The sequence below is a fragment of the Callospermophilus lateralis genome, chromosome 4 (genome assembly GCF_048772815.1).
Source record: "Callospermophilus lateralis isolate mCalLat2 chromosome 4, mCalLat2.hap1, whole genome shotgun sequence".
In the NCBI taxonomy this organism is placed as follows: Eukaryota; Metazoa; Chordata; class Mammalia; order Rodentia; family Sciuridae; genus Callospermophilus; species Callospermophilus lateralis.
The window spans coordinates 140,936,547-140,962,282 of NC_135308.1; the positions used below are offsets into that span (position 1 = coordinate 140,936,547).

The 25,736-nt window shown below is 35.1% G+C and overlaps 2 protein-coding genes across 8 annotated transcripts in view; one reads left to right on the plus strand and one right to left on the minus strand.

Annotated features, from left to right (window-relative positions):
* The window catches only part of Plekhg7 (pleckstrin homology and RhoGEF domain containing G7), a 66,983-nt gene extending 53,194 nt beyond the window's left edge, over positions 1-13,789 (plus strand). For 3 of the 4 annotated variants that reach the window (XM_076854936.1, XM_076854937.1, XM_076854939.1), the window contains 4 exons: positions 3,158-3,237; positions 5,344-5,497; positions 10,010-10,107; positions 11,750-13,789. In XM_076854936.1, the coding sequence (XP_076711051.1) occupies positions 3,158-3,237; positions 5,344-5,497; positions 10,010-10,107; positions 11,750-11,857 (440 nt within the window). In that variant the 3' untranslated portion in view covers positions 11,858-13,789. Of the gene's footprint in view, positions 1-3,157; positions 3,238-5,343; positions 5,498-6,375; positions 6,881-10,009; positions 10,108-11,749 lie in introns of those variants that run through there. The other variant, XM_076854938.1, reaches the window with a different exon arrangement.
* A 209-nt stretch (positions 13,790-13,998) lies between these two features.
* Positions 13,999-25,736, minus strand: part of Eea1 (early endosome antigen 1) — a 133,405-nt gene continuing 121,667 nt past the window's right edge. For 2 of the 4 annotated variants that reach the window (XM_076854940.1, XM_076854943.1), the window contains exons 23-29: positions 23,480-23,665; positions 21,898-22,029; positions 20,775-20,960; positions 19,582-19,820; positions 19,087-19,207; positions 18,382-18,480; positions 13,999-17,667 (exon numbers count right to left, since the gene is read on the minus strand). In XM_076854940.1, the coding sequence (XP_076711055.1) occupies positions 17,545-17,667; positions 18,382-18,480; positions 19,087-19,207; positions 19,582-19,820; positions 20,775-20,960; positions 21,898-22,029; positions 23,480-23,665 (1,086 nt within the window). In that variant the 3' untranslated portion in view covers positions 13,999-17,544. The remainder of the gene's footprint in view (positions 17,668-18,381; positions 18,481-19,086; positions 19,208-19,581; positions 19,821-20,774; positions 20,961-21,897; positions 22,030-23,479; positions 23,666-25,736) is intronic. The other 2 variants (XM_076854942.1, XM_076854941.1) reach the window with 2 other exon arrangements.

The window sequence follows — 25,736 nt, forward strand, 5'->3', positions numbered from 1 at the left end:
GTTTGCAGGTTTACTACAAATTGGCTCCCCTAGAACTAAAAGCTCCCTGAAGGCAGGACAGTGTCTAAATGACAGATGCACAATAGATGTTCCAAGTTTGTTGGCTACTTGGTGGAACATGGGGGGCTCCATAAACTGTTCTAAAACAATCAAAATTTTCTACAATAAAGTCTAGGACATAGAAGGTCTTTGTTACCCATTTGTTCATATGAAGTATTTGAAATTAAGAAGAAAACACAAAACTATTTCATTTTAACGGTGCTCATCAAGCTAATTCATGTGAGAGCAGCAGAAGGTGAGGAAAACAAATAAACAGGTCTTATGGGTTGCTATGGACTGAATTACACCCCCTCCCTGCGGTGCACACACAGTCCAAATACTGAGGCCCTAACCCCCCGGTGTAAGTGTATGGGAAGTAATTAAGATAAAATGAGGCACAAGAGTGGAGCCCTGATCTAATTGGTTATGTGCCCTCACAGCAGGACACAAGAGAGCTTGTTCTCTTCCTTTGCCACGGAGGACATATTGGAAGGCAGCCATCTGCAAGAGGGAAGAGAGTCTTCCCTGGGAGTTAAATGGGCCAGTGCTTTGAGCTTAGATTTCCCAGCCTCCCGAATTGTGGGAAATAAATTTGTATGGTTTAAGGCTCCTAGCTTATAATATTTTATCACAGCAGTCTGAGTTGACCAAGATGGAAGATCTAATACTGTCCAGACATCCCATTCCTGGCCCTCTGTGTTAGCTGAGACATAGATGCAGCCACTGGAGAGATAGCAATCATTTTAAAAGATTATTCCTCTCTTGTGGTCAATCCTAAACTATACGACTGCTCCACTCCACGAAATGTTTAGGGACCCAACTTCCTCTGTATTAGTGCTCTCTCTTGGACATTGCTGTCTTCTGTGTGTCCCAGGATGACCCACCAACGTGTCTGTATTCCACCAAGTGAGAAGGAGGGGGCCCGTGAAAGGACTCGGCCCACCCTCCCAGGATATGACTCACAAGCGGCAATGTGACTCAGAATTTAGTTCCTTGGTCATATTCAGCTATAAGGGAAAACAGGAGATGTACTATTTATTCTCTGTGGATGTGTACCCACTAAAACTCAGGAAGTTCATTATCACAAGAGAAGGGGAGAAGGTTTTTGAGGGACAAACAGCAGTCTTTGCATAGCCTGATTTATGAAAAGGAAAACACTCTTTGTGAGGCAATACCAATCTTTAAAAACATGCAAGGATAATTGAATATGCTTTCTGATTTCTCTTCTATACAAACATAGAAGGATCTTTCCTCTAATCTTAATACAAGAGAAGAAAGTAGAAATGAATCCTAAATACTTCATTCAGTTTTTAGTCATTGCTACCTATTTTCTAGGAGTGAAAGCAGATTAATACCAATGAATAAAATAAGTAGAACAAACAAAAATAATTGGGCTGGGTTGTGGCTCAGTGGTAGAACACTTGTCTAGCTTGTGTGAGGCCCTGGGTTCAATCCTCAGCACCACATAAAAATAAATGAATAAAATAAAGGTATTTTGTTCATCTACAACTAAAAAAAAAAAAAAAAAAAGAATTACTTGATTTCCTATAAGTACCTGTCACACTCCTTCCAAACACTGTCTTTTCCTCTGAAATCACTTAAATTTCACCATTTATTTTTCTAATTTCTAATGAATAGAGTAAAATGAGAAAGAGATACTTTATTCGAATATTTGATTTCTCTTCCCTACTGTTTCTTTCTTAGGGAAAAGTAGAAAAGCCTATTTGCCTTAAATAACTTATCAAAAGTGGTATTGATGTCAATGATGAGAATCAATCAGTTCTGTTTCCCCTGATGTTGAAGCTGAACACCCAAGAAATGGTGCTGCAAGTTTTATTTAAAGGATAGAACAGAGACAGACTTCTCTGCAGAGAAGAGTCCCTAGAGCTGGGTGTCTGAGGAAGCGGGGGGAGGGGGGGTTCTGCCCCTTTTATACATTTTAGATTTCCTTTTTCTCATGCTCTCTTCTCCCCCATCCTGTCCCTCTCCATCTGCTATCCTGCTACATGACTAGCGACCCTAAAGGTGGGCCACAGGTGGAGTGATCCTGGGTGGGGAAAGGAAGCTAGCGGCCCAGGAGGCATTCATTCAGTAACAACTCCTTATAGGCAGGGACAGTCCCCTGGAGGCGGGTCACCTTGGCAACAGGTAGAGGAGGGGAAAGTATCCTGAAGGTGTTAACATTTCATTTCCTCCTGAATCAGCCCCCATCTTTCTAGCCCAATCATTCACCACCTACACTGACTGCCTTTTTGTCCCCTGGCTCAGTTATCAGAAAAGTTTGTAATCATAAAACTATGTGGATAATATTTAATTACTTAGACACATTGTGAAACATGGGAAGTAAGTAGTTTAATGACTGTTTTAGTCAAACAGAGCATCCAAACAAAATTCCATAGACCAGGTGGCAACAGAAAGCATTTCTCATACACTGGAGGCAGAAGTCTCCGATGGAGGCACGGGCCCATTTTGTTCCTGGTGGTTCCTGGGCAGGCTCTCTTCCTGGCCTGTGGATGTCCTCCTTCCTGTTGTGTCCTCACATGGCAGAGAGAGTTTTCTGGCAACTCCTCTTGTGAGAACACTAATCCTATTGGGTCAGCATTCCATCCTCATGACCTATCATTCCTTAATTATTTCCTTACTCCATATACAACCACACTGGGGTTAGGGCTTCAATGTTTGAATTGGGGTAGGCGGTCCCAGCTCAGCCCATAACAAGGACAAAAATATCTTTTTTTTTTTTCTGAGTAAACATGGGTCTTGGCCAATGACCACCCAAATAGTTAAGATGGAAAAATGCAGCAAGTTCAATTTTCTAATAGATTTGTACTCGGCTTAGTTGAAACTACAGAAAATATCATGAGTTATCTTAGATTTTCTTGAAATGCATCACAAATACAATGTCCTTAAAGTTGAAATCTTGAGCTCCAATCAGGTCTTAGGAAGAAATCAATTCAATGCTGAGGAAGACAGTTTTCTGATTCACTTGGTGGGCTCTCCCTGAGCTACAGGCCCACCCTGTTTTGTTTTTCTAAGAGATTCTTCGATTTAAAAAGAAAAAAAAAAATTCTACCTACTATTTCAAGTCCTCATTTTAACCTTCTCTTTCTTTTCTCAGAAAGCACAAGATTCCTAGATGTGTATCTCTTCCTCTTTGATGATTTCCTCTTAATTACAAAAACTAAACGCAGCAAAAAGGTAAAACTATTTCTAAATACGTTTCTAAATTAGATAAAAAAATATTTCAAATAGGCTCTGTTCAAATCACACAATATTCTTGTACATTCAATTGGATCTTTCCTTCTAAAAAATTATATAAATAATAAGCAAATTGCATTTCTCAAGTTTGTTAAGGGAGATACCCATTTTAGAACAACTTAGTCTATATACCCTCAAGGTACACAGAAACCTTGGGGCCTGACCTGACCAAGCTCAGGAATCCCAAAATTTCTTTGTCTACGTTGGCACTTACAAATTGGCCACCTTGGAGCTGCCAGTGTGGGGACCCTCCAATTTGTGTGTGGCCATGTGGCAAAATAGTATCCATCACTCATTCTGATTTCATAGCTCACATTATTCTTGAGAAATGATGTTTGGGAAGATAGACGTTAGAAAGAGCTGTGATCTTTCAGTGTCTACCTGAATAAGAACTGCAGAGGCCAGATATGTACAGCTGGTGTTATAGAAAAAAAAAATGAGTCACCTAGGGGCTATAAAGAGTAGGGATTTCTGTTACCGTTATTATCACTGATGTTGCTGTTTGTCACTATTAATTAAGTTACTGGTCTGATGGTCCAAAGCCTTTCTCTCTGATCCCTTGTTTCATAGTCTGCTCCCAGAATGGTGAGTGTGAGTGGTCTCAAGAAGGGCAGCTCCTCCAAGATTCTCAGACACCTGCCCTCAGAGGGGGCGTCTAATGTGTTATTTCTCTTGCTTCTTTACCAAATGACCTGCCTCATACAGATAATATCAAGAGAGAAAGCATCTCATATATTTTAATGAACCAAGCTTCTTGATGACAGGTTGGTCAGTTGAGCTAAATAATTCAAAGATCTTAAAGCAATAAAATAGATACCCATTAATCAATCTATGAATAGCTGATGGTTAGCTAGGGAGGGAGTGGGTGTGGGAGAACACTGACAATCAGTGTTTCAGAATTTGTAAGGCCTCCTATTTTAAGCTACAGAGACTGGCATATCTGAGCAAATCAAACTCTGAAACATCTCTACCCCCTTCAAAAATCTTAATGCCAGCACTGCTCACCTTCACTTCAAATAGTGGTGCAAAACTGGGCACGGTGGCACAGGCCTATAATCCCAGTAGCTCAGGAGGCTGAGGTAGAAGGATCACAAATTGAAAGCCCACTTCAGCAACTTAACAAGGTTCTGTCTCTAAATAAAATAAGGGATATAAGGGGGTGACTCAGTGGTAAGTGTCCCTGGATTCAATCCTTAGTACCAAAAAAAAAAAAAAAAAAAAAAGTGGTTCAATGATGCAAACCAGAGCACACAACTTCACAACTCGATTTAAAAATAAGAAATGTTATCAGTTGATCTTTTTCTCTACTATTCTGTTTACAGTACATGCAAATCACATCCTTTATACTTTTTCAGAATATTCAACATCTTGGATATTGGAAACAATTTCAGTTACTTACAAATTCTAGAACATAGAATCTATTTATGGTTTCATACTATAGCCCACACACAGCATGGCCAACATGAAGATCTCGTTTTCATTCATCTAACTCCACACTAGAGAGAGATTCCAGTGATGTGATGGTGATTAAGGTGTTTCCCAATTATGGATGCCAACCGTTATTTATTTAGGTGATTCAATTTGAAGTCATCTATATTTGCTTTAAGTCACTATGCTAGAGGAAATGCTTTTTAGAATCCATTTAAAATAGTAAGATGTTGAGAAATAGTTTCTACAGTAGAAATAAATCTAACCAAACTCTTCTATATACATATATGAATACAACACAGTGAATTTTACCTTCAGTTATATCCAAGATACACTAATTTTAAAAACTACAAATAAATAGAAGGAAGGCCACAGAGTAAACAGGAGAGGTTGGGGAAGGAGAGGGGGAAGGAGAGGAGGAAATACTGGGGACTGAATTGAAACCAATTATATTCATGCTTGTATAATTATATTAAAATGAAGCCCAATATTTATATCTAAATGAACAAATAAAAAATAGACTTCTTTCAAAGAATCTATTTGCATCAGGATATCCTTCAGGTATGTGCACCAATATTTGTTTCCCATATAATGCTTTATTTTTCTCTTTAATTTCAGAAATTTGGGAGTGCAGACACTGGTTTGATATGTCCTTCACTTACTCCTGAGCTGCAAACTGTAATAAAAGAGGGTGGTTCCTGTATAGTACTCGATCAGCCCATTCCACTAGATAGATTGGTTGTCAAAAGCATTGATCCACTCCACGTGTCAGGTACGTGTCTGTTTCCATCATGCAACTCCACTGCTTGCCATCACGGTTTTATATTGGACATTTTCAATAGCTGGACATGAATCTAGTTTAAGCCTTCATAGAAGACATCTGCAATCTCACGTGGTATATATCACTCTATAAGTCGGATATGGTATTCAGTGCTCAAATGACACAGCTCGGTCATTTGCTCGCTGTGGGATCTTAAATGCTTAAGCCTTGGGTTCCTCTTGAGAAAATAGGGATACTGATGTCTACTTCCATGGGTTTGCATGAACATTAAATAAAATAATGCATGTAATGCTCTAAAAAATGATAGCTATTGTTAGTATTGCTATCCTATCATTATTATAATACTGTTATTGCTGTTGTTCAAGCACTGCTAAACCATGACATGCTATGAAAGTGTAAGACATGTTGCTACAAACACTCTATAAAAAGAAATGTCAAAGGGGAATGAAGGGAAGATGGGGCATAAGAATAGGAAAGACAGTAGAATGAACTGGACACAACTTTCCTATGTTCATATATGAATACATGACCAGTGTAACTCCACCACGTTTGACCACAAGAGTGAGATTCTAATTAAATAAGCTATACTTTATGTATGTATAATATGTCAAAATATACTCTACTGTCATGTATATCTAAAAAGAGCAAACAGTACAACAACAAAATATCAGAAAGAAATACCTAATACATGTACATATATAAATGTATACGTAAATTTCTATATATATTTGCTTCTTGGTCAGGAGGTAATCGTGCATGTATACACACATTTGTACACACACATGCATATCATACATAAGAAATTTATCCTTCTTAAACATTTGTTCAAGCATTTCCTGAGTGTTACCTGAGATCAACCCACTCAGCAGGTTCTGGAGACACAATGAGCTTGAAGATGTCTCAGAAAAATGAAAGATCTGTAAATCCATCATGAAAGCCCCAGGAACCTGAGAGACTGGAAGGACATTTTGTCTCCTCCAGGCTGGTTAGGTGGTGGCATGTTCAGAAGGAAGCAAATGGCTACTCTGCCTCAGGTGGAGGCCCCTATACCAGCTGAGGCCAGGCAGGTAAGGACTGCCTTCCTGTCCCATGGGAGTAGCAGGAAGCAATTTCCCCAGTCCTAGCTCAGTGGCTAGCATAGGACCAACCCATACATAGTAGAACAGCCTTATAGGGAATGAATGAATGAATGGATGGATGAATGGATGAATAGCCAACATTGATGTAGTTATGTTATTTAAATATATTTAACTAATTTCCACATACTAACTTATGAATGGACGCAATATCTCTCTCTCCCCAAGAGCAAAAGGGCTCTGCCAAGGGAAGCTTGGACCCAGAAATAGAGCTTCTGTCCCCTCTATTTTTGCTTTCAAAAAGACTTGTTGAAAGGTGGCATGGGGGTGCTGAGGTTGTGGCTCAGTGGTAGAGTGCTCACCTAGCATGCACAAGGCACTGAGTTCGATCCTCACCACCACATAAATGTAAAATAAAGATATTGTATCCATCTAAAACTAAAAAATAAATATTAAGAAAAAGAAAGGTGACATGGGCAAGTCAGAAGGCCTTTTATGTTTAATTTTGATGGAACAAATCATGGTCTATATAGGCTGTATTAGTCAGCTTTTTATCACTATAACAAAATTCCCAATATACCTGACTTACAAAGAGAAAGGACATCTGGGTCCGGTGGCACATGCCTGTAATCCCAGTGGCTTGGGAGGCTGAGACACAAGGATCGTGAGTTCCTCAGCCTTAGCAAAAGCAAGGCACTAAGCAACTCAGTGAGGCCCTGTCTCTAAATAAAATACAAAATAAGGCTGGGGATGTGGCTCAGTGATCAAGTATCCTGAGTTCAATCCCCAGTATCACCCCACCACCACCAAAATAAAAGAGAAAGGACATATTTTGACTGACAGTTTCGGAGAGGCCAGCCTATGATTAGTGAGCCCATTGCTTTAAGCTTGTGATGGGAACACATGGCAGAGCACACGACCCACCTCAAGTCAAAAACAGAGAATAAGATGAGGGTCCCATGATCCTCTTTGAGGACACACCCTAATGACTTAAAAAGCTCCTACCAAGCCCACCTCCTAAAGGTTCAACCACCTCCCACTAGAATCACAGTCCTGGGGACCACGCCTTTAACACATGGGACTTGGGGAGACGTTGGACACCGAAACACAGCATAAGCCAATTTTGAATAAGCCAGAGTGGCTTAAGAGCGACCCCCAAAGGAGAACTTTGCCTGGCACAGGCAGAGTCCACCTCCAGTGTGAGCCTCCTCCCTGCTTAAGGAATGACCAAGTCGTGCAAGTGAGGCAGGGATTCAGCATGTAGGGCCAGAAACCACTTCCATCTTCTGCCTGTTTATTTATTTATTTTTTTTCACAAGGGAAACAATATCACAGAGGGCATCTGTGATAGTTTATTCTCTTTCTCCAGTGGCTATATAATATTCTGGCATCTTACATGGAGGAAGATGTACTAACTCCCTTCAAGAAAGCGGAAGCAGCTTAGCAGAGGGATCAGCTAAGTCAGGGACATGCCAGATTTAAGAACTGAACTTTATGGGAACTCTGACATCACTAGATTATGTTGGAAGATACGTGTTTTTCATTCTCTGATCCTTTTCTAAAAATAAATGAAAGTAAATATCTTTTTTAAAAAGACTACACTTCCACCTGTTTTATTTTCTAATTTCTAATTATGAATGGATGCAATATTGTAACTAGTATGTCTTGTTTTCTTTTTTTATGATTTTGTTGTTCTTCTGAGTCTATTGTTTTGACTGTTGAAATATAGTTTATGAGCTAGAGTGGGAAAGATAAGTGGGTACAAGAGAAAGAGATTGGGTACTGGACTGACAGAAAACTACCTCCAAACTGCAGGGGTACCTCACACAGCTTTGAGAACTGAGAAAAATTGATTTGCACCTGCTTCTTGCTTCCTCATTTTTTTTTGAAGTGGAAATGAGTTGTCCTATCTTATTTAGTTGTTGTGGGGTTTAATTGGTATAAAACAGATGGGGTGGAGAACCTAATATGGAGCCTAAAAAATGTTATTAGTTTTTGTATTAATATGCTCAGAAAAGTAGTTATTCCCACTCATATCTTTTTGTACTTCACAGGCCTAGCCAGGACCCTTATCCCCGTATTATAATCCAAACTGATGAGTTCCAAGCAGTTAAAATTTTTGAGGAAAACAGATTCCAAACGCCAGCCAAGAGCAACAGTATAATCTCTTAAGGGCTCACTTGCTACAGGGAATTTATAAGAAGAAAAATCAAGGAGTAAAACAAACCTAGCCATTTCTTTTTTCCAGAAAGCCTTTTTACTAGGTATAAGTATTCTTATTCCAGAGAAACTGGGCAAGATTCTATAACCTGACTTAGCAGACTTTCCTATAGAATTTAGAAATTATGAATTTTTTTGTGGACTATTATGAGAATAACCTGTGATACTGAAATGGTTCTTGCAGTTAAGAAAACAAGTCTGCGTCACTTTGAATCTGAAATGAAGCCCCATCTGCCTCAGATCAATCTGACTTAAATTCACAAACTTCAGCAAGTAACAATGACACTGAAGGAGGGTCAGGAATAAATGTCACTTGCTCTTTCTCCTTCCTGAAGTACTTGATGTGACCAGGAGACAGCCCCGACTTGAATTTTTGTTTGTTTGTTTTGTTTTGTTTTTGGTTTGTTTCTGAACACTAACAACTGTAGAAAGAATGTATAAGCTGCAGAATTCTACCCCCTCTGTTGTATTATTAATAATTCAAGAAGAGCCTTCCATTTTCAGAGTCCCTGCTGTTAAAAGAAAGTGCTCTTCCAGTACTTCCTGTCTTTTTTTTTTTTTTTTTAAAGACAAGACAGAAAATGACAGGACAGTTTCTTTTGCAAACACAGAAACTATGCATTCCTTTTTGTTCCATTTCACATTTCATGTAATTTGGTGGATATTGCATCATTTGAAACAGTTTTTTTTTTTTTTTTTTTTTTTTGGCTTTTCTTGGTCTGTTGGGAAACGTTCAGATATTTTGCATTTTTGTCCCATCTTAATTTGATTGTAAGCTTTGTTTTGATGTGACTTCCCTTTAAATACAAAAACGAGCATTTAAAAAAAAGGGGGGGCAGGGGACAAAAAATATCTATTGTTTTTCATATTTTTATTATCTACATCTTTATATACACACAATTTACTTAACTGTGCTCAGCTTCTATGGGGAGCTTGTTGTCTGTCACTTAAGACAGAGTTGCATTTCCTCAACTTCCAGAAGCCATTAGCTGAGGAAAACAGGGTTTTCTTATTAAAGTGGGCTCTATTTGGACATAGTGGGGTTCTTGGCCTTGGAATCAGATATTTTTTCCATAATAATCTACATAAATAAAACTCCACTCTCATTAAAGCAAAAACACACCAAAGTAAAAGACAAACTCCAGGATCCTGTTCAGATTTCATATTAAATGATTTGGCTTTTTGTCTTTTTAATATCTCTTTCTAGTCTTTGGGCTGAGAAATGCTTTCCTTATACAACATGAAAACAGATATCGACAGTGTATAGCAGCATTCTTATTACAAGCCCAAACGGAAGACATCAAAGTATGTATTTTAACTGTGTGTGGTTTTGCTTCTTCAGAGTTTACATAAGGCAAAACCTTCAAGCCTCCTAAGTAGAGGTGAATTAGAAATTCCTTCCCCTTCCATCTTTCGTGCAATTCCCCTTCTCTCTCCCATTCCCTCCCACCTCTTGTCCCTGTTTAATGGTAGTCTTCTTCTCATGCTCTTAATCCCTGCCCCTCATTGTTATACAAAATTACATATAATTTAGTGTGAGGGGGAAGGAAAAAAAAAGAGAGAGAGAGAGAGAGAGAAATGAATTACAGTAGATGGGGTAGAGAGAGGTGATGGGAGGGGAGGGGAGGGGAGGGGGGATAGGAAGGGGATAGGAAGGGCAGCAGAATACAACAGACACTATTATGGCAGTATGTATAAGTGTGACTGTATAATCAATGTGATCCTGCAATCTGTACACATGGAAAAATAAGAATTCATACCCCATTTGAATCAAATGTTTGATATATGATATGTCAAGATCATTGTAATATTTTGAGCAACTAATAAAAAATTAATTAATTAAAAAAAGAAAAGAAAAATGAAATTCCTTCCCCTGCTTTGGGAAGACAGTTTTGGGAGGAGGAAAGGGAGACATCTAGTCCTTATGCTCAGAAACCTCAGCATTGACACTTTGTTCACATGGGAAGGGCAGAGCTGACACAGCCTCTTGCTTTCTCTGCTGCAAAGTCAATAGATGACTGCGCTTTCTTTAGGAAATGGGGGAAGGATTGCTTCACATTGCATTAACTTTTGGCAGCAGGGTACCAGGGACCGAACTCAGGGTCACTCAATCACATCCCCAGCCTTTTTTGTATTTTATTTGGAGACAGGGTCTCACTGAGTTGCTTAGGGCCTCGCTGTTGCTGAGACTGGCTTTGAACTCGCAATCCTTCAGCCTTCCAAGCGGCTGGGATTACAGGCGTAGGCCTCTGCCCCCAGCCACATTATTAACTTTTAAGATGCTCCAATCAATTTCCAAAGTGCAAATAATGTGATGTCAGCTTAAGTGAGGGCCCAATGCAATAATTAGCTATGTCAAGTTCATTCTTCAACCTTTGAAAATGTGCTATTGTTTTTATAGCTATGAGTTGAAAGAGAAACTGCCTGACTTTGGCTTCTTTCTAAGTTCTAAGTTCCTACTCTTGTCTTTCCCTTGGTAGACTTCCATTAAAATAACAATGTGGCCAGACCATAAATGCAACATTTCTTTATTCTTAAAGAACTCAATTTTCTGGATTTAGCTCCCTTAGAGTCTGGTTTTCAAATTATACCACTGGTTAAGAACCTCAGTTTCTTAATGGGAAGTCAAGAAAAAATCAACTTCCAAACTATTTTTATTCTCAGTACTCATTTTTCTAATTAGTCATCATTGACGATTATGGTTCCTTGATTACTCATGACTATTTATCCAACTTGCACACCATATTCATTTAAGCCATTTGCATTTTTCTATATGATTAGAGGTATTTAGAGGTAAGAAAGAAAATGAAAAACGTATGCAAATGTTTTGTTAGTCTTCAGTTTTAAAAATCAAGCCAATAAATATAATGGAAAATACGAATCCACACATGGTGAGAAATGATCTGTTTAGCATTCTAATCTAGGTGTGTTTTTTCTTTTTTCACAGAAAACATGGATGACACAAATAATAGCAGCTATCTCTTGCTTCACCAAGAGTCAGGAAACCAAGAAAATAGCATTAATCAAACTATCTGCAGAATCCTCTGAAATTTAGGGACCTAAACAAGTGGCAAACTTTATTATAGAGTTTAGGGCTTAAAGTATTCTTTCATTCAATCTTTTGATAACACTTAACCTAGTAATGAAGTAGAAGGAAATGTGCATTCATTCTAAAGGTGTTCCAAGATTTGAAAATTTGAGCTAGGAAAGTCCTTAGTATAGAGGAATAATGACTGCAAGCAATTTGAACTCTGAGGAACTTCTTAACAGCAACATATTGATATCCAGACTATCTTCTAATATTTAAGTCAGATTTGTAGGAAGCGTGAGCAAAGAATGGTGCTATTAAAATTGATAAAGGATGAATGGTCAGATAAATGGAATATCAGAAAGAAAACAAGGTCCACTGCTTGTGTCCAGTATGAATTCTGGCATTTTATTTATCTATTAAGTAATGAAACCAATTTTCCTATATTGCTTGTGAATGAGTCTTACTGCTTCAGAGTCCTACCTCAAACACAATGATAATTTTTACAAAGTTTGCCCTTTTAATATATTCAGAAATAAATAAGTTCTGTATTTTAACAGCAGTTTTTAAATTCCTTTTCTCTACCAGTCAGTTTACTCATCTTAGGTGTATTCATATTACGCTAACTTGGACAGGAAAAAAAAAAAACCCAAAGATGGAATTCCATTATTTTATTTTAAAAAAGAAAAATAAATCTCTCTTCTACATCCACCAACTAACATTTTAATATGGAAGACGTTCATAGAAATAGTTAGGTATCTTTGTTTATTTGAAGAATGGTGGTTATGTATGAAAAAAAATTCTGGATTTGTGTGGTATGTGTATGTGTGCATGTTAATAGAGTATAGTCAATTTATTCAACAGAACTTAGAACTTTCCAAATTTTTTATCAGAAAAATCAGCTTGAACTATTATCATGGTAGGATATACCATTAACTGAATTTAAGGAAACCTGTTTTTAGGGTCAGATAGCATCATATGGAAGTCCACAAACTTTAATCTCAGGCATGGTGCCTTTTGCAGTTTCCAAAGTGGAAAAACACATTTATCAAATTTTGCTTCTAGAAAACTGAAAACTTAACTGTTTTATTAAAGCTGAAGAACAAAATAGAGAGGATGATGTTTGCAGAAGTCACATGCACAGTGATTCTTTGAGGAAGCCACAGATGTCACCATGCAAACACGGTAGTGTGAGCAAGCACAGCAGACAAGCTCTTGTGCAAGAGCCACACACTATTGGAATGAGATTCATGGTCTCTATAGTAGTGTCAGGCATTTGTTAGGAATAAATGAAAATAAAAGGAAAACCTGGAAAGTGGTAACTCTTATTCATAAAGCTAAATATTTATAAATAAGAAGAGGACAGGGCAAAGAAGAGGAGAACAGATTTCAAATGAGTTCCAAGAGATGGTATCTGAGTGGGATTAAAAGCAATTATGTCCAGGAGAAGACAATATAGGTTTATGCAAGAAAAGATTTATGAAGAAATTTATGGCTAAAATAAATATTTTTAGGAAAAAATTAATGATCATCTTGCAAGGAATTTTTGCTATTTTTGTTATAAACCTCCCAAAGAGGAAAGCAATGTGTTAGGACTAGGCAATCGCTCAAGATTCCTCCAGTCCCTTGATTCCAATAAGGAATAAGAGGGGGGGAAAAAAAAGTTATATTGAGTCTTCAAAAAAGTATCTTTAAATGGTCACCTGGGTATTAAAATTACACACACAATAAAAAGGGAGATTAATTTTATATTTTTGATATTTCTTTTTCATTTTGTTAATTCTCCACATCATGGAATAGAGTGAAAAGGAAATGTCTCAAGCAAAATGGCATTTAATTTCTCTTGAGATCAGGAACTTAATTACTATCCTAAATTGAATGACATTAAAACATTATCACTGTATATATCCAAGTGCAGAGTACTAATAGTCTGTAAATAAACTGATGCAAAATGGTTAATATTTTGTTCTCTTTTGTTATTTTGGTACTAGGGATTGAACTCAGGGTTACTCAACCACTGAGCCACATCCTCAGCCCTTTTAAAATACTTTATTTAGAGACAGGGTCTCACCAAGTTGCTTAGGCTCACTAAGTTGCTAAGATTGGCTTTGTATATCTTGTTCTTTTTTAAAACAGACGAAATAATTTATAGTCATAGAAGACGTCTATTAGAAAGAAATGTTTTTTAATATCATCTTTAACATATTAAAAAAAGACAAAAGCAATAATCCAGCAAGGATCCTTCCATTGGTCTTTATACAGATTTAAATGTTGTGATGTGATTTACCAGTTATATTTATAATTAATAACCCAAATCACTGAGGTTAGAAATTACAGTATTTACTGAGCTAAACTCTCTCACAAAATAAGGCACAACTACATGATCACAAGTAGTAAATACAACACAAACAATGGACCCCAAAACTAAATGAGAAAATATTCATGCAAAGGTATGTACAGAAGCTATGAATATATGATCCAGTCCAAGGAAGTACAGAATGTCTTACACACGACTACATCATGTTACAATAAGTTCATTACTTCTACATGGAAAGAACTTAGTGATTTCCAATTCTATTTTATACAATTTTACATAAATTTAGTAAGTTTATGCACAATATTCACATCTGCAACAATAACAAATTGATCATTAAAATTCAGGCATAGGGCAATTAAGACACGGTAATGTGTGGCACATTATAATTACAGACTGTCATTCATCAGGCTCGTGTCTAGGAATACTAACTTGATGGCACATTTAAATCATATGGATCAAATCATCCATGGTTTTATAGCCAAAGTGCATTAAAAAAAATTCTATCATCAAACAGGTCATGAATATCAAAATATATGATCATAATTTGCTCTCCACTTAAAAGCTAAACATTTTTAAGCAAGTGCAAGATTAAAAAAAGTGACTTTAAAGATCCCAAAACTATATAAAATAATCATAAAGACTTTTTAAGAGAGATGGGAAAATAACAAATTTGGCAGTTACTATTTAAAAACATTACTGTACGGAAACTACTAAACTAGCTAATTCCACTTTAAGAGGTAGTTGAACAAAATGTTTATTTGTACACTGTATTGAGGTTTTTGTGTTTTTTTCCCCCTCTTTTTTCCTTCAAAATTAACAAATCCTATACCAGCAACTTTGCCTTCTATTAAAAGAATTCTGTCAGTACAATTTATTACACACTAAGCCAGCAAGACTTGATTTTAACTCACAATTCTGTGGTTTGCAATTTACTAACACTCGATGCCAACATGTTTGGCATTAGAACCAAGAAATGAGACCCTGCATTTGCCAGCTCCAATGTACTGAAAAAATAATAGTACCAGCAAACATCTAAAATGTATATAGCCAACAAGAACTCAGAAAAGGACTTTTTAATTAAAAGGGGGGAAAAACCCTTTTTATTTCCAAAACACTTTAAACTGCTGAGTTAATAGCAAGAATGTTTGGTTTCATTTATATTATCAGTATAATAGCCTAAACAGGTAAATTATTGAGACCTATCAAATGAGATTAATTAGAAAAAAAAAAAAAAAAACAGAAAAGTCACTCAAACACACATTGTTTTATTTGCTGTCCCTACAATTGTGAATATGTGTGGGTGAGTGGGGGTGGAAGACCCAGAGAAGTCTGTAGTGTGTCCAATTTGATGAAGTTGACATTCTAATCCAGCATTCTCATTTCTCATGAAGTTTTACTATCTTAAAAAAAAAAAAAAACACTTATGAAGTTTTATTATCTTAAAACAACTACAAAAACAAACAATTCACAACAGTATTGTGAATATCTGTTTTTCCAACATATACAGTGTTACTTACATGTAAATGTATAGAATTAAGATAATTTTGAAAGAATTTATTAGTATTTAAAATGCATAAGTCATTCAGTTTATATTATCCCAACTATTATTTTTCATAAAGAACCATAGTATTTATTTCTTCATTATAGATGCTCAAGGATATGTTTATACAAGTTCATGGATTTAACCAATGTCCTTAATAGCTAGCTACTGGCTGACAACAGGATTTCTATAAATTCTTTTTAGTAATTAAATGAATATGTGACAATCTATTTATATATGTGTAGGTATGACATAAACATAATTTTATTTCAGAATGATATTTGAAAGCAAGTGCATCTTATAAATTATTTGTGGTAAATGAAATAGTAACTCTCATCCTTAGCTGTTATAGTTATTAAATGACTCCAACTGAATGAATATTATGACTTTACATTTCTTCTCTAGAAAGATAATTAATAAACTAATATTTGTGACTTCGGTCTCCAGATGCTTTCCAGTTTTCTAAATTAACAAGACAATGAAAAAATAAAGTTCAATTCCATTGTTCAGCATACAGAGGGTTAATTCTTAGTTACCCTTAAAGTGTGTGGTAATTTTGTTTCACTTGTTATCATAGCGTTGGGGTTACTAAATATATTTGTTTTAGGTGATACTCTATTCTCTAGCTGTTACTTAGAGGTAATTTCCAAGCATTATTTTTTCAAAGTTAAAAAGATTTCCGAGTTAATACGGGTCCCAATTCAAAAGCATTTGAAGTAAATTTTACAACTTTTAAAAATTCTTTCATTAGGTAAGAAGAAAATTTGAAGTAGAATATTTAATACTTTCTTATCATTTAGTATTTTGTTTTCATGGCAAAGACCATAGCAATACCATTTTCTAGCTTTAAGATGCAAAATTATAAAACAATTACAGTGACATTGGGCTATGCTTGGGAAGATAAAATCAAATAAAGGAAAAAAATCAGATCTATTAAAAAGTAAACTTAGACTCCTAAAGATGTTACAGAGACAAAATGAAGGTATAACATGAAAGCTAACCTCAGAAGACTTCCCACTTATGAGAAAACTAGAATAGGACCATGATACAATTTCTATTATTCATCTTTCAACTAATGGTGAAGGTGAGAAGATTTATAGGATTTTTAATGAAAAATATTGGGAGTTTAAAAATAAAAAAGAAAATTTAACCCTAATCTTCTAAATACTATCCCAGGATTAACATAAAGTAAGCAAATTGATTTTATAGAGGTTTTCATAAAATCTACTAAAGAGAATTTAATCCATATCATTAGGACAAAAACTATGTTTGAATTCATGGTTAGTACATATTTTAACACAAACTGTATTTAAAACACCCAACTAGTAAATTTATAACATAACAATAAAACTGAGCTACAGATCTATATATAAATGATAAAGATAGAAAGTTTTATAATTCTGTGCATGATTCCACAAAGAGAATGTTTAAAACAATTAGTGTGCTGTTGTGCAACAAAAACAAATGATAACATGATCCATGTACGTCTTTGTACATATAATTTGGGAGAAAGAACCTATGGAATTGTACTCATTGTTTGTGAACAATGAAATTATATTTAAAAAAATACATTGCTATTTTCTGTCCAAAGTTTATTTACATTTCATTGGCTAATTCTAAACTTGGCATGAAAGCTATTCCAGGGGTTAAATGGAAAAAATAATGAAAGATGAACTCAAGTCTCACAAAAATAGAAGAGTTTTTGTTGATATTGATAACATTCCAAAATATACGGATTCTAATTTGGTCTAGTATTGCAACCAGAATCCAAATCAAAGAGTAGTCCAAGACCTCTATTAAGCACATTTATTAAAAATCTAATGTTAATGTGATATTACTCTGGAGTTGTGATGACTGTTAGCCTTGCAAGTCATTGAAACATGCATCGCAGACGCGAACAGGCTTCTTGGAAGAGGGAGTTAAGGCGTTTTTGGCTGAACATTCAGCACAGAAGATATTTCCACACTGACGACAGTGATGCTGTAAATAATAAAAATTAAACAATTTCAAGCACAAACACTATAACAAAAGCATTATAAAACTACAGTAGTGTAGTCACAGACTACACTGTAAAGGTATACTAATTTTCCAGTGATTATCCTATTACTTAATGAAAGAATATTTCAACATGTTAATTTAACCCCTTTGTTACATTAAAGTGAAGACTTCCTTATTTATTAAACACTACATAAACATTTTATGCCTGTTTTTATCATAAAATTTTCAAAAGAACTCTTAAAAATCATATTTTAAGTGTGAAAACACACTTATCGAACAAAGAACTATATCTGTTTGCCAAATGTTTCAGAAATACTGTCTTCAATTGGAATTTACACATAATTATTTAAACAGTACTATTTCAAACATGTATCTTTACATCTCTCTGCTTTTTCTTCCTTTAAAAGAACCCAATGATGACTAAACCACATGAGTTCAACACTGGTGCACTGGATCCAAAAATGTCCCATAGAATAACTCAGTAGGAAAACGACGACTGAATTTAAAACTAAAATTTAAACACAGGCTAACCAGAAACTAGACTACATGAAATTTAATTATTCTATGTAGTTATAAAGTTTACCAACAAATGGAATTTTTAAAAATTTCATTAAATGCAGAACTATTTTGATGATTAAAATACTATCAGTGAGAAATGTGATCCAGAAACGTAGCTCCAGGAATCAATCCACTCACCCGTCTCACTGTGACCGAGAAGCCTTTCCCACAGGCCATACAGTTCTGTACTTCGTTGTCCTCAGCCCACTTTCTATTCAACGCTTGTGTATGTTTGATCTGTTTTTTTAAAAAAAGTTCCAATGATAAATTATTTCTAATATGGTACCAGATACGTACAAAATTTTGGCTATCTACACCATGGAATAAAATTTTAAAAATTAGAAATATTTTGTTCAACTTTTATTTGTCAAAAAAAAATCTGAATGAAAATAAAATTAAAATTTATTCCTCAGAGGCACTGATAATTAGCCTAACTCTAATGATCAATCCTTTCTAGGGATTCTAAGAACATACTTATATCACTTTTTTAACACATACTGATTTTTCCATTCTTGGGTATTCTTGAATTTTGTTAATTCTTTCCCTGTACTGACAATTCATGAATGACATGGCTCTCAAACTAATCTCTGAGATCCTTTATCATAAAGTAAGCAAATTTATATTTAACAATTATAAAACCTATAATATCACTGTACAGACAGTAGCTATTTGAAAAAATTTATTAAACACGAGTTCTGTTTTGTTTTTTTTTTTCCAGTGCTGGGATCTAACCCAGGGCATATGCCAGGTAAGCACTCCTATATTGAGCCACACCCCAGCCCTGCTTTACACTAAAAGGACAATTCTAGTCTGAGAAACTGCCTCACATCTCAAGTAACTTACTTGAAGGGACTGGTTTTCTCTGCCCAGCTCCTGCACTGCTGCAGTTGTATTATCCAGCTTTCTTTGCAATTCTAGGACTTTGGTCTGAAGCTTTTCTATTTCACCTTCTCCTTTAAGACATCTGGAACAGATAGAAAAGAGAGACTTAATTTAAAAAAAAATCATGATGAACTAGGGCTGTGGCTCAATGGTGGAGCACTTGCCTAGCACATGTGAGGCGCTGGGTTCAATCCTTAGCACCATATAAAAAATAAAAAACAGAAGCAAATTTAAAAAATCACGAAAGAATCTTTCTAGAATATAGGCCATGGACTAGTTAGTAATTTTAAATACAAAACACATTCATTTCAATTATTTGATTGTTCTAAGGATCAGACTTTTAAATGTCTAGGCCTTAACATACTTTTCTTAATTCTTGTATTCTAAAAATGTGGACTGTAACAATCTTTTAATTACCTACAATGGAAATGAACTACTTTAGTTGACATCAATTACCTTTCTAGCAGTGCTCTCCTTTCATCTTGATTATTCTGAACCGTGGCTTCTAAGACTGCAATCTCACCACGTAAGTCATCAGTCTGTTTCTCCAGCTCACTAACTCTCCGTTGACTAGACTGCCACTCCTTCTTTACAGTGCCCAAATTCTCATTCAATGCTGTAATCTGCATGGTAAGTTTAGCCTCATTTTCTTCATGTTTCTTCATTCCTACTTCCTTTTCTTTTATTTCAGAATTCTGGGAAAAGAAAAAAAAAGTGTGTGTGTATGTGTGTGTGTGTGGGGGAGGACTATTACAAAATTAACTTATTAAATTTAAAATATTGGCAATATAATATTGTTGCTTTAAGAAAGGAGGTAAGAGAATATATTTCACTTAGACACAAATAAAACTTATTCTGCAAACATCTGTATAATTTGAATGGGTTCAAATGCTATAATCCTGAAATGATGGGTAGCAGGCCTCTCATAAGGTCCAGGTTAAATGACACGACTTCAAAGTCTTATTTTTTTCTACTAGAGCAGGGGAAGACACACATGGCTAGGGACAGCATGATGCCCTAAAGATAAAGCTGGCACTTCCTTAGGACACTCATTGTATCCTTTAGTCTCTATCAACCTGCCAAAAAACACAATACTAGCCCTTCAAGTCACTCTTTGAACTTAAAATTCCAACTCTTCATCTAGAATATTCAGCAGTCAAGTTATCTAGGGATATTGAGTTAATTCAATAAAGGAAAGCCAGATGCTTCCCATTTGGCATGTACAGCTTAGGGAAGGAAAAGCTGACTTTGTTCATCCTAATTCCAAACTGAAGTTTCCATTTCCCCATATCAACATTCACTTTGACAAAACAAATTTCACATGAGTAGCTTTCAACCCATTTACCTCAATCTATAAGTTTGTAGGTTTATGTGTTTCAAACATTTCTGGAAAAAAAATGACTTTTTAAATTATATTTTAATTGAATTTTCACTGATATAAACCAAAATATGATAACAGATAAAATATTTCCAATCACATGTCAACTATTTAAGCAAATCAGATCTCCTTTCTTGAAAACTAAAATCTTAAGAAAGCATAACATCAATCATAACTTAGAACTTAGATAGAAACTTAGGTAGAAAAAAATCTTCCCCCTGGACTGATTTAGAGTGCTGTTCAACATACTTCCCACCACTAACTCACTGACCAGTTTAGCTTCTTTCTCAACAAATTCTTTCTTCAGTTCATCTTCTTCCTTTTTCACCTGCTCTGTTAGTATCTGCAGGTTTCTCTTCTCCTGTTCAAGAATTGCCTTTAATGAGTCTACTTTTCCTTGAAGTTCTAATTTCTGCTGAATTAAAAGTTGTTTGGCATCCTTGAGATTGGTTACCTCCTGTTGAAAGGTAAAACAATAAATCATTCTTGATAATAAATATGACACAAGGCAGCTGAAATTTATGCAATTTACCACAGACACAATGAATTTACTCACATATGAGATTCTTCAAGTTCAACATTTGGAACAGTTGGCTAAAAAGATTCAAGAATAAATTTGCCTCCTGCCCACTCATCATTTAACCCAGGTGACATGTGGCAGGTGCATGTTTTGATTATATTATGTGGAGAAGATCTCCATCCCCTCCTCTCCTTTTTCTCACTTAATAAGCATTTATTTATTATAGGTCATCATTGAATCATCACACATTGTTACATTCTGAGGCTGTAATGAGTTATAGGACTTTCTTGCTTTAAGGAAGTCAATTCCGGAAGAATAGAAGGGCATGAGATTATAAACTATGATGCAAAATGCCAAGTGTGCTGATAGAAATAAAGAGTATTAAGAGAGCACTTGAGAGAATCTGACTTTTCTCTAAGAAAATGAATAACATTTTATAAAGCAAATGATAAATGCTTTCTTTAGCTGACACTATATCTGTGCTTATAACAGACAAAATGTTTAAAACAAGAGATTATTAAAGGATTTTAAGAAGTAAAATAATTGGAAAAAAACAGAATTCCCTAAAATCTTAATTCCAAATTCTTACATATTTTTATTATCCATGAGCATCATTTGCTAAATTAATCTCTCTTAATTATCATTCAATGAAACCTAATTTCTTACGATTATCATAGGTATATATAGGAATCGTGTAATGCAAAAAGCACTCTGGCAAGAGATATTGGTCAAAAACAACAAAATAATTTGCCTCGCACATGGCAATTTGCTCTCAATTTTCCTAATATAACATATTAGTATATATCAACACATATATAATTTTATAGAAAAATCCAACAACACAGAGGAAAGGAAAGTAATTATTTTAATATACCTTTATGCTTTCTTGTTTGTGGGACTTGAGTTCTTCACTCAGCTTGGTGATTTCTTTTTCTTGCCTACACTTAATTTCCTCTATCTCTGCCAATTTAGATTTTTCATTTGCTAGTTCTTTTTCTTTTATTGACTGTAGAAAAATAAGTTTCATTAAAACATAATTTCAAAGCAAACACTCAAATGAAAATTAGTATAATCAAAATATTTTGACTATTGATGACACTAGCACTCCCCTTTGTACTTAATTGAAGCAAATTAATATACCATGTCTTGCCTACCTCCTTCAATAATAACATTATAAAGACTAAATGGTTATAGTTAATACTGTAAAATGGACAGTGTCTGACCAGAGCAGCAATTCTATAAAATGTAGCCAAAACTACCATTCTTATTCTTCTAACTCCTATTCTATCAGTATCACTATCTTTACATAGGTACCTAGTAGAACATTAAGCATCATTTAATCTCTGAAATAAATAGATTTTTAATCCCCATTTTATAGGTGAAAGATCAAAAGTTTAAGACAAATAATCCATCATAGATGGAGTTAATTCTGAAACCAGATGTATCTGATGAACACTGTTGCAATACCTAAAAACTATAGTTCTAGCTTGTTGTGGTGGTGCTATAATCCCAGTTATACCTATAATCCCAGCCATTTGTAAGGCTGAAGCAGGAGGATTGCTAGATCAGCCTGGACAACTGAGACTCTGTCTCAAAATAACATTTTAAAAAAGGGGCTGAAGATGGAGCTCAGTGGTGCCGTACTGTTGGGTTCAATCCCCAGTAACTAACACACACACCATTTAATTCAGTCAGAACTTCCCAAACTTAAGCTATAAATCATAAATTCCATTCCAACTTCACCATCCTTATATACACAAAATCATCCACAATTTTTTTTAATTAAAAAAGAATTTTGAGAATTGCTCAATTTAGAACATACCAAGAACTTCAGGAATTATTTAGAATAATGCCTATCAGCTGATAGGAATATATAATTTCAAATAATAAACAAAAAACAAAAAGTTTCTGGAGTCTGAATTTCTCTATATAAAGTTTAAAGTGTTTTAATAATGTATTTGTTATATAAACCAATGCTTTCAACTTCATAACTTCACATTATTTATATAAAATGAGTTTCTACTTGCTCTCAGTAAAGTCAATTCTTTCTTTTAAGAAATCTTAACAAACTTAAGACTTATTCCTAGACCTTTTATTATCTCATTGACACATTTAGAGGACAAATGTTATATGAGACATAACTGAGGAAGTGTAATATCTGTTCTTAAATAACTAAGATTCTATGGTGTAAAAAGTAGTTGCTTATAAAACTAAGCAAAGCAGTGAGGAAAAAAAAAAAATGGGTAGAGCTGGCAAGGAGGTTATTAAGAAGTACTTCCTAGCACAAAACTTCCAATGACCAAGCATGTTTTAGCCTGTTCTAGACGTCCTTCTGAAAGAGCTGTTGAACTAAAGATGATACCTGTATTGAACATGAGGTTAAGAGATTTGACTTTGATGATCTCCAAACCACTGAAGCTTTAAGGTTCTGCATTTAAGTCAGAAAAATGAAATACCTTTTCTTTTTGAGTATCTTGGAGAGTTTTACACTGCTCCTTCAATTGCTGTTCTTTCTTTGCTGAATCCTGTTCCAAAGCAGCTTTGGCAGTCTTCAATTCTTGAATCAATTTATTTTGGTTTCCAATTTGATTTCTGTTTGATATCAAGTCCTCCTGTGCTAGAGAAAGCTTCTCTTCTACAGACTTGTAAAAAGAATTTTTCCCCAAATTATTATATGCCATCTTTTAACAAATTTCAATAGCAACATAACAGTTAATATAAGCATTATGGAAAACAATACAGTCATGTGTCATTTAACCACGAGGGCATGTTCTGGACATCCTTGTTAGCTAATTTTGCCATGTGAGCATCACAGAGTGCACATACACAAACCCAGATGGTACAGCTTACTCCACACCAAGGTAATGTGGTAGAGCCTATTGTTACATGGGAGAGCAAACATTGTTTATATAAAATACATTTCTACTTTCCCTTAATAAAAGTCAATTCTTTCTTTTAAGAATTGCTAAAAACCTGTTAAGCATGTTATTGCACTGAATATGGTAACACAATGTAAAGTACTTGTGTATCTAAACAACTGAAAACAGAAATGTTCCAGTAAAAATACCAGGCAATAGGAATTTCTCAGCTCCATTATAATCTTATTAAACACCTCTGTATATGAGGTCTGTTGTTAACTGAAACATCACTATGCAGCAGCTGACTATACTATAAAAAGAGAATGTTACACCCTTCAATACTGAATGCTTATCAAATCTTCAATATTGGCCAGGTAATGTGAAAAACTATCAAATAAGTAGGGACCATATCAAATATACTTAGATTACATATAATCTTAGTATATATAATATATAATCTAAGTAAAAATAAATGAAGACCTCGTGTGTGTGTGTGTGTGTGTGTGTGTGTGTGTGTGTGTATAGAGGGGAGGGGAGAGAAAAGACTGGGGAGATACAAAATAACACAATTTTAAAAGAGTTAAATGCTACATTATGTACACATATACATTTTGTAGGATATATGAAGTCCTTAGACATATTAAAAACTTTGATAAATAAGAAGGTTTTTTGTCTTTAGGGGAAAAAAAGAGAGAAAGTGTTTCATAGTTGTCTGATCAGGTGAATCAAAAGAAAAATTCAAACATCTGAGGCTATATCCTGAGAGGAATACCAGTCCATCCTCTCAACTGCCTATGTGGTACAAATAGTTACTGTCAATTAACAGACCACAATCATTGACTATACTAAGAACCAAACACTTTGAGAAGGTCAAGTTGAAGAAAGGGTAATCTCCCCCACCCCAATTAGGTTTCATTTGGGGGAAGATGTGGTGATAGTTAAATAAAAGAAATGGCAGGAACTGTGCTACTCTCAGCTGCTTTTGCTGTCATACACCAGGGGCTGAGAACCAACTCCAAGATGCTCTTTCACCAGATCTAGAAACTGAGTTTTCTAACGTGGGTCATACAGTTTTTTTGAAAAGGCAGCAGACAATATAATTCAGGTAAAGATCTTTAGTGACTAGGATTATATATAATGAGTAAAAATACTAGGACTATACATAAGTAAAAATAAATGAGGACCTCATTTATCAGGATTCTTAAGGTTCCTAAAAAAGTTTACTCCTTATCAATAACCAAGTTCAGAATTCTTTCTTATATAAATTAAATTTTAATTTTTAATGACTGCCAGTCAGACAATAAACCCCTTAAGGCTCTTCACTAATCAGCCAGCTAACCACTAAGTGAGAAAGGTATAAGACAGTGCTTAATTTTTGACTAGGTAGCCTGAAAAATAAAATAGGCATGTAACATGGAAATCATACAGGGCAGTGAAACACTTGCTATGTGCCCAAAGCACCAGAAAACAATGAATGTGAGACCCTCTGAGGAATGTGGTTCACAGAAGTCTCCAGAGTATACTTAGGAACTTACCTATATGTCATGAAGCATAAGAGAGACTTCACATGTAGACAATAAAATTTGCAAAGCTAGTCCATTAAGTCTATTGCAACTAGAATAAGGCAATAGAGGGTCTAATCTAATACTAAGGAATACCAAGGTTTACCAGAGTCTGGAAAGCAATAGTACTCCAGAGAATTCCACAAAAATTCTAAAATGTTCACAAAAAATTTGAAAATGGGCATGGATTATAAAATCTTAAACTCATGGCCTGTAAAATTTTAAACCAGTGATTAGTTCTTTACAGTCAACCTCAAATTTGGAATGTTCCATGAGGTCCTTTTGAAGATACT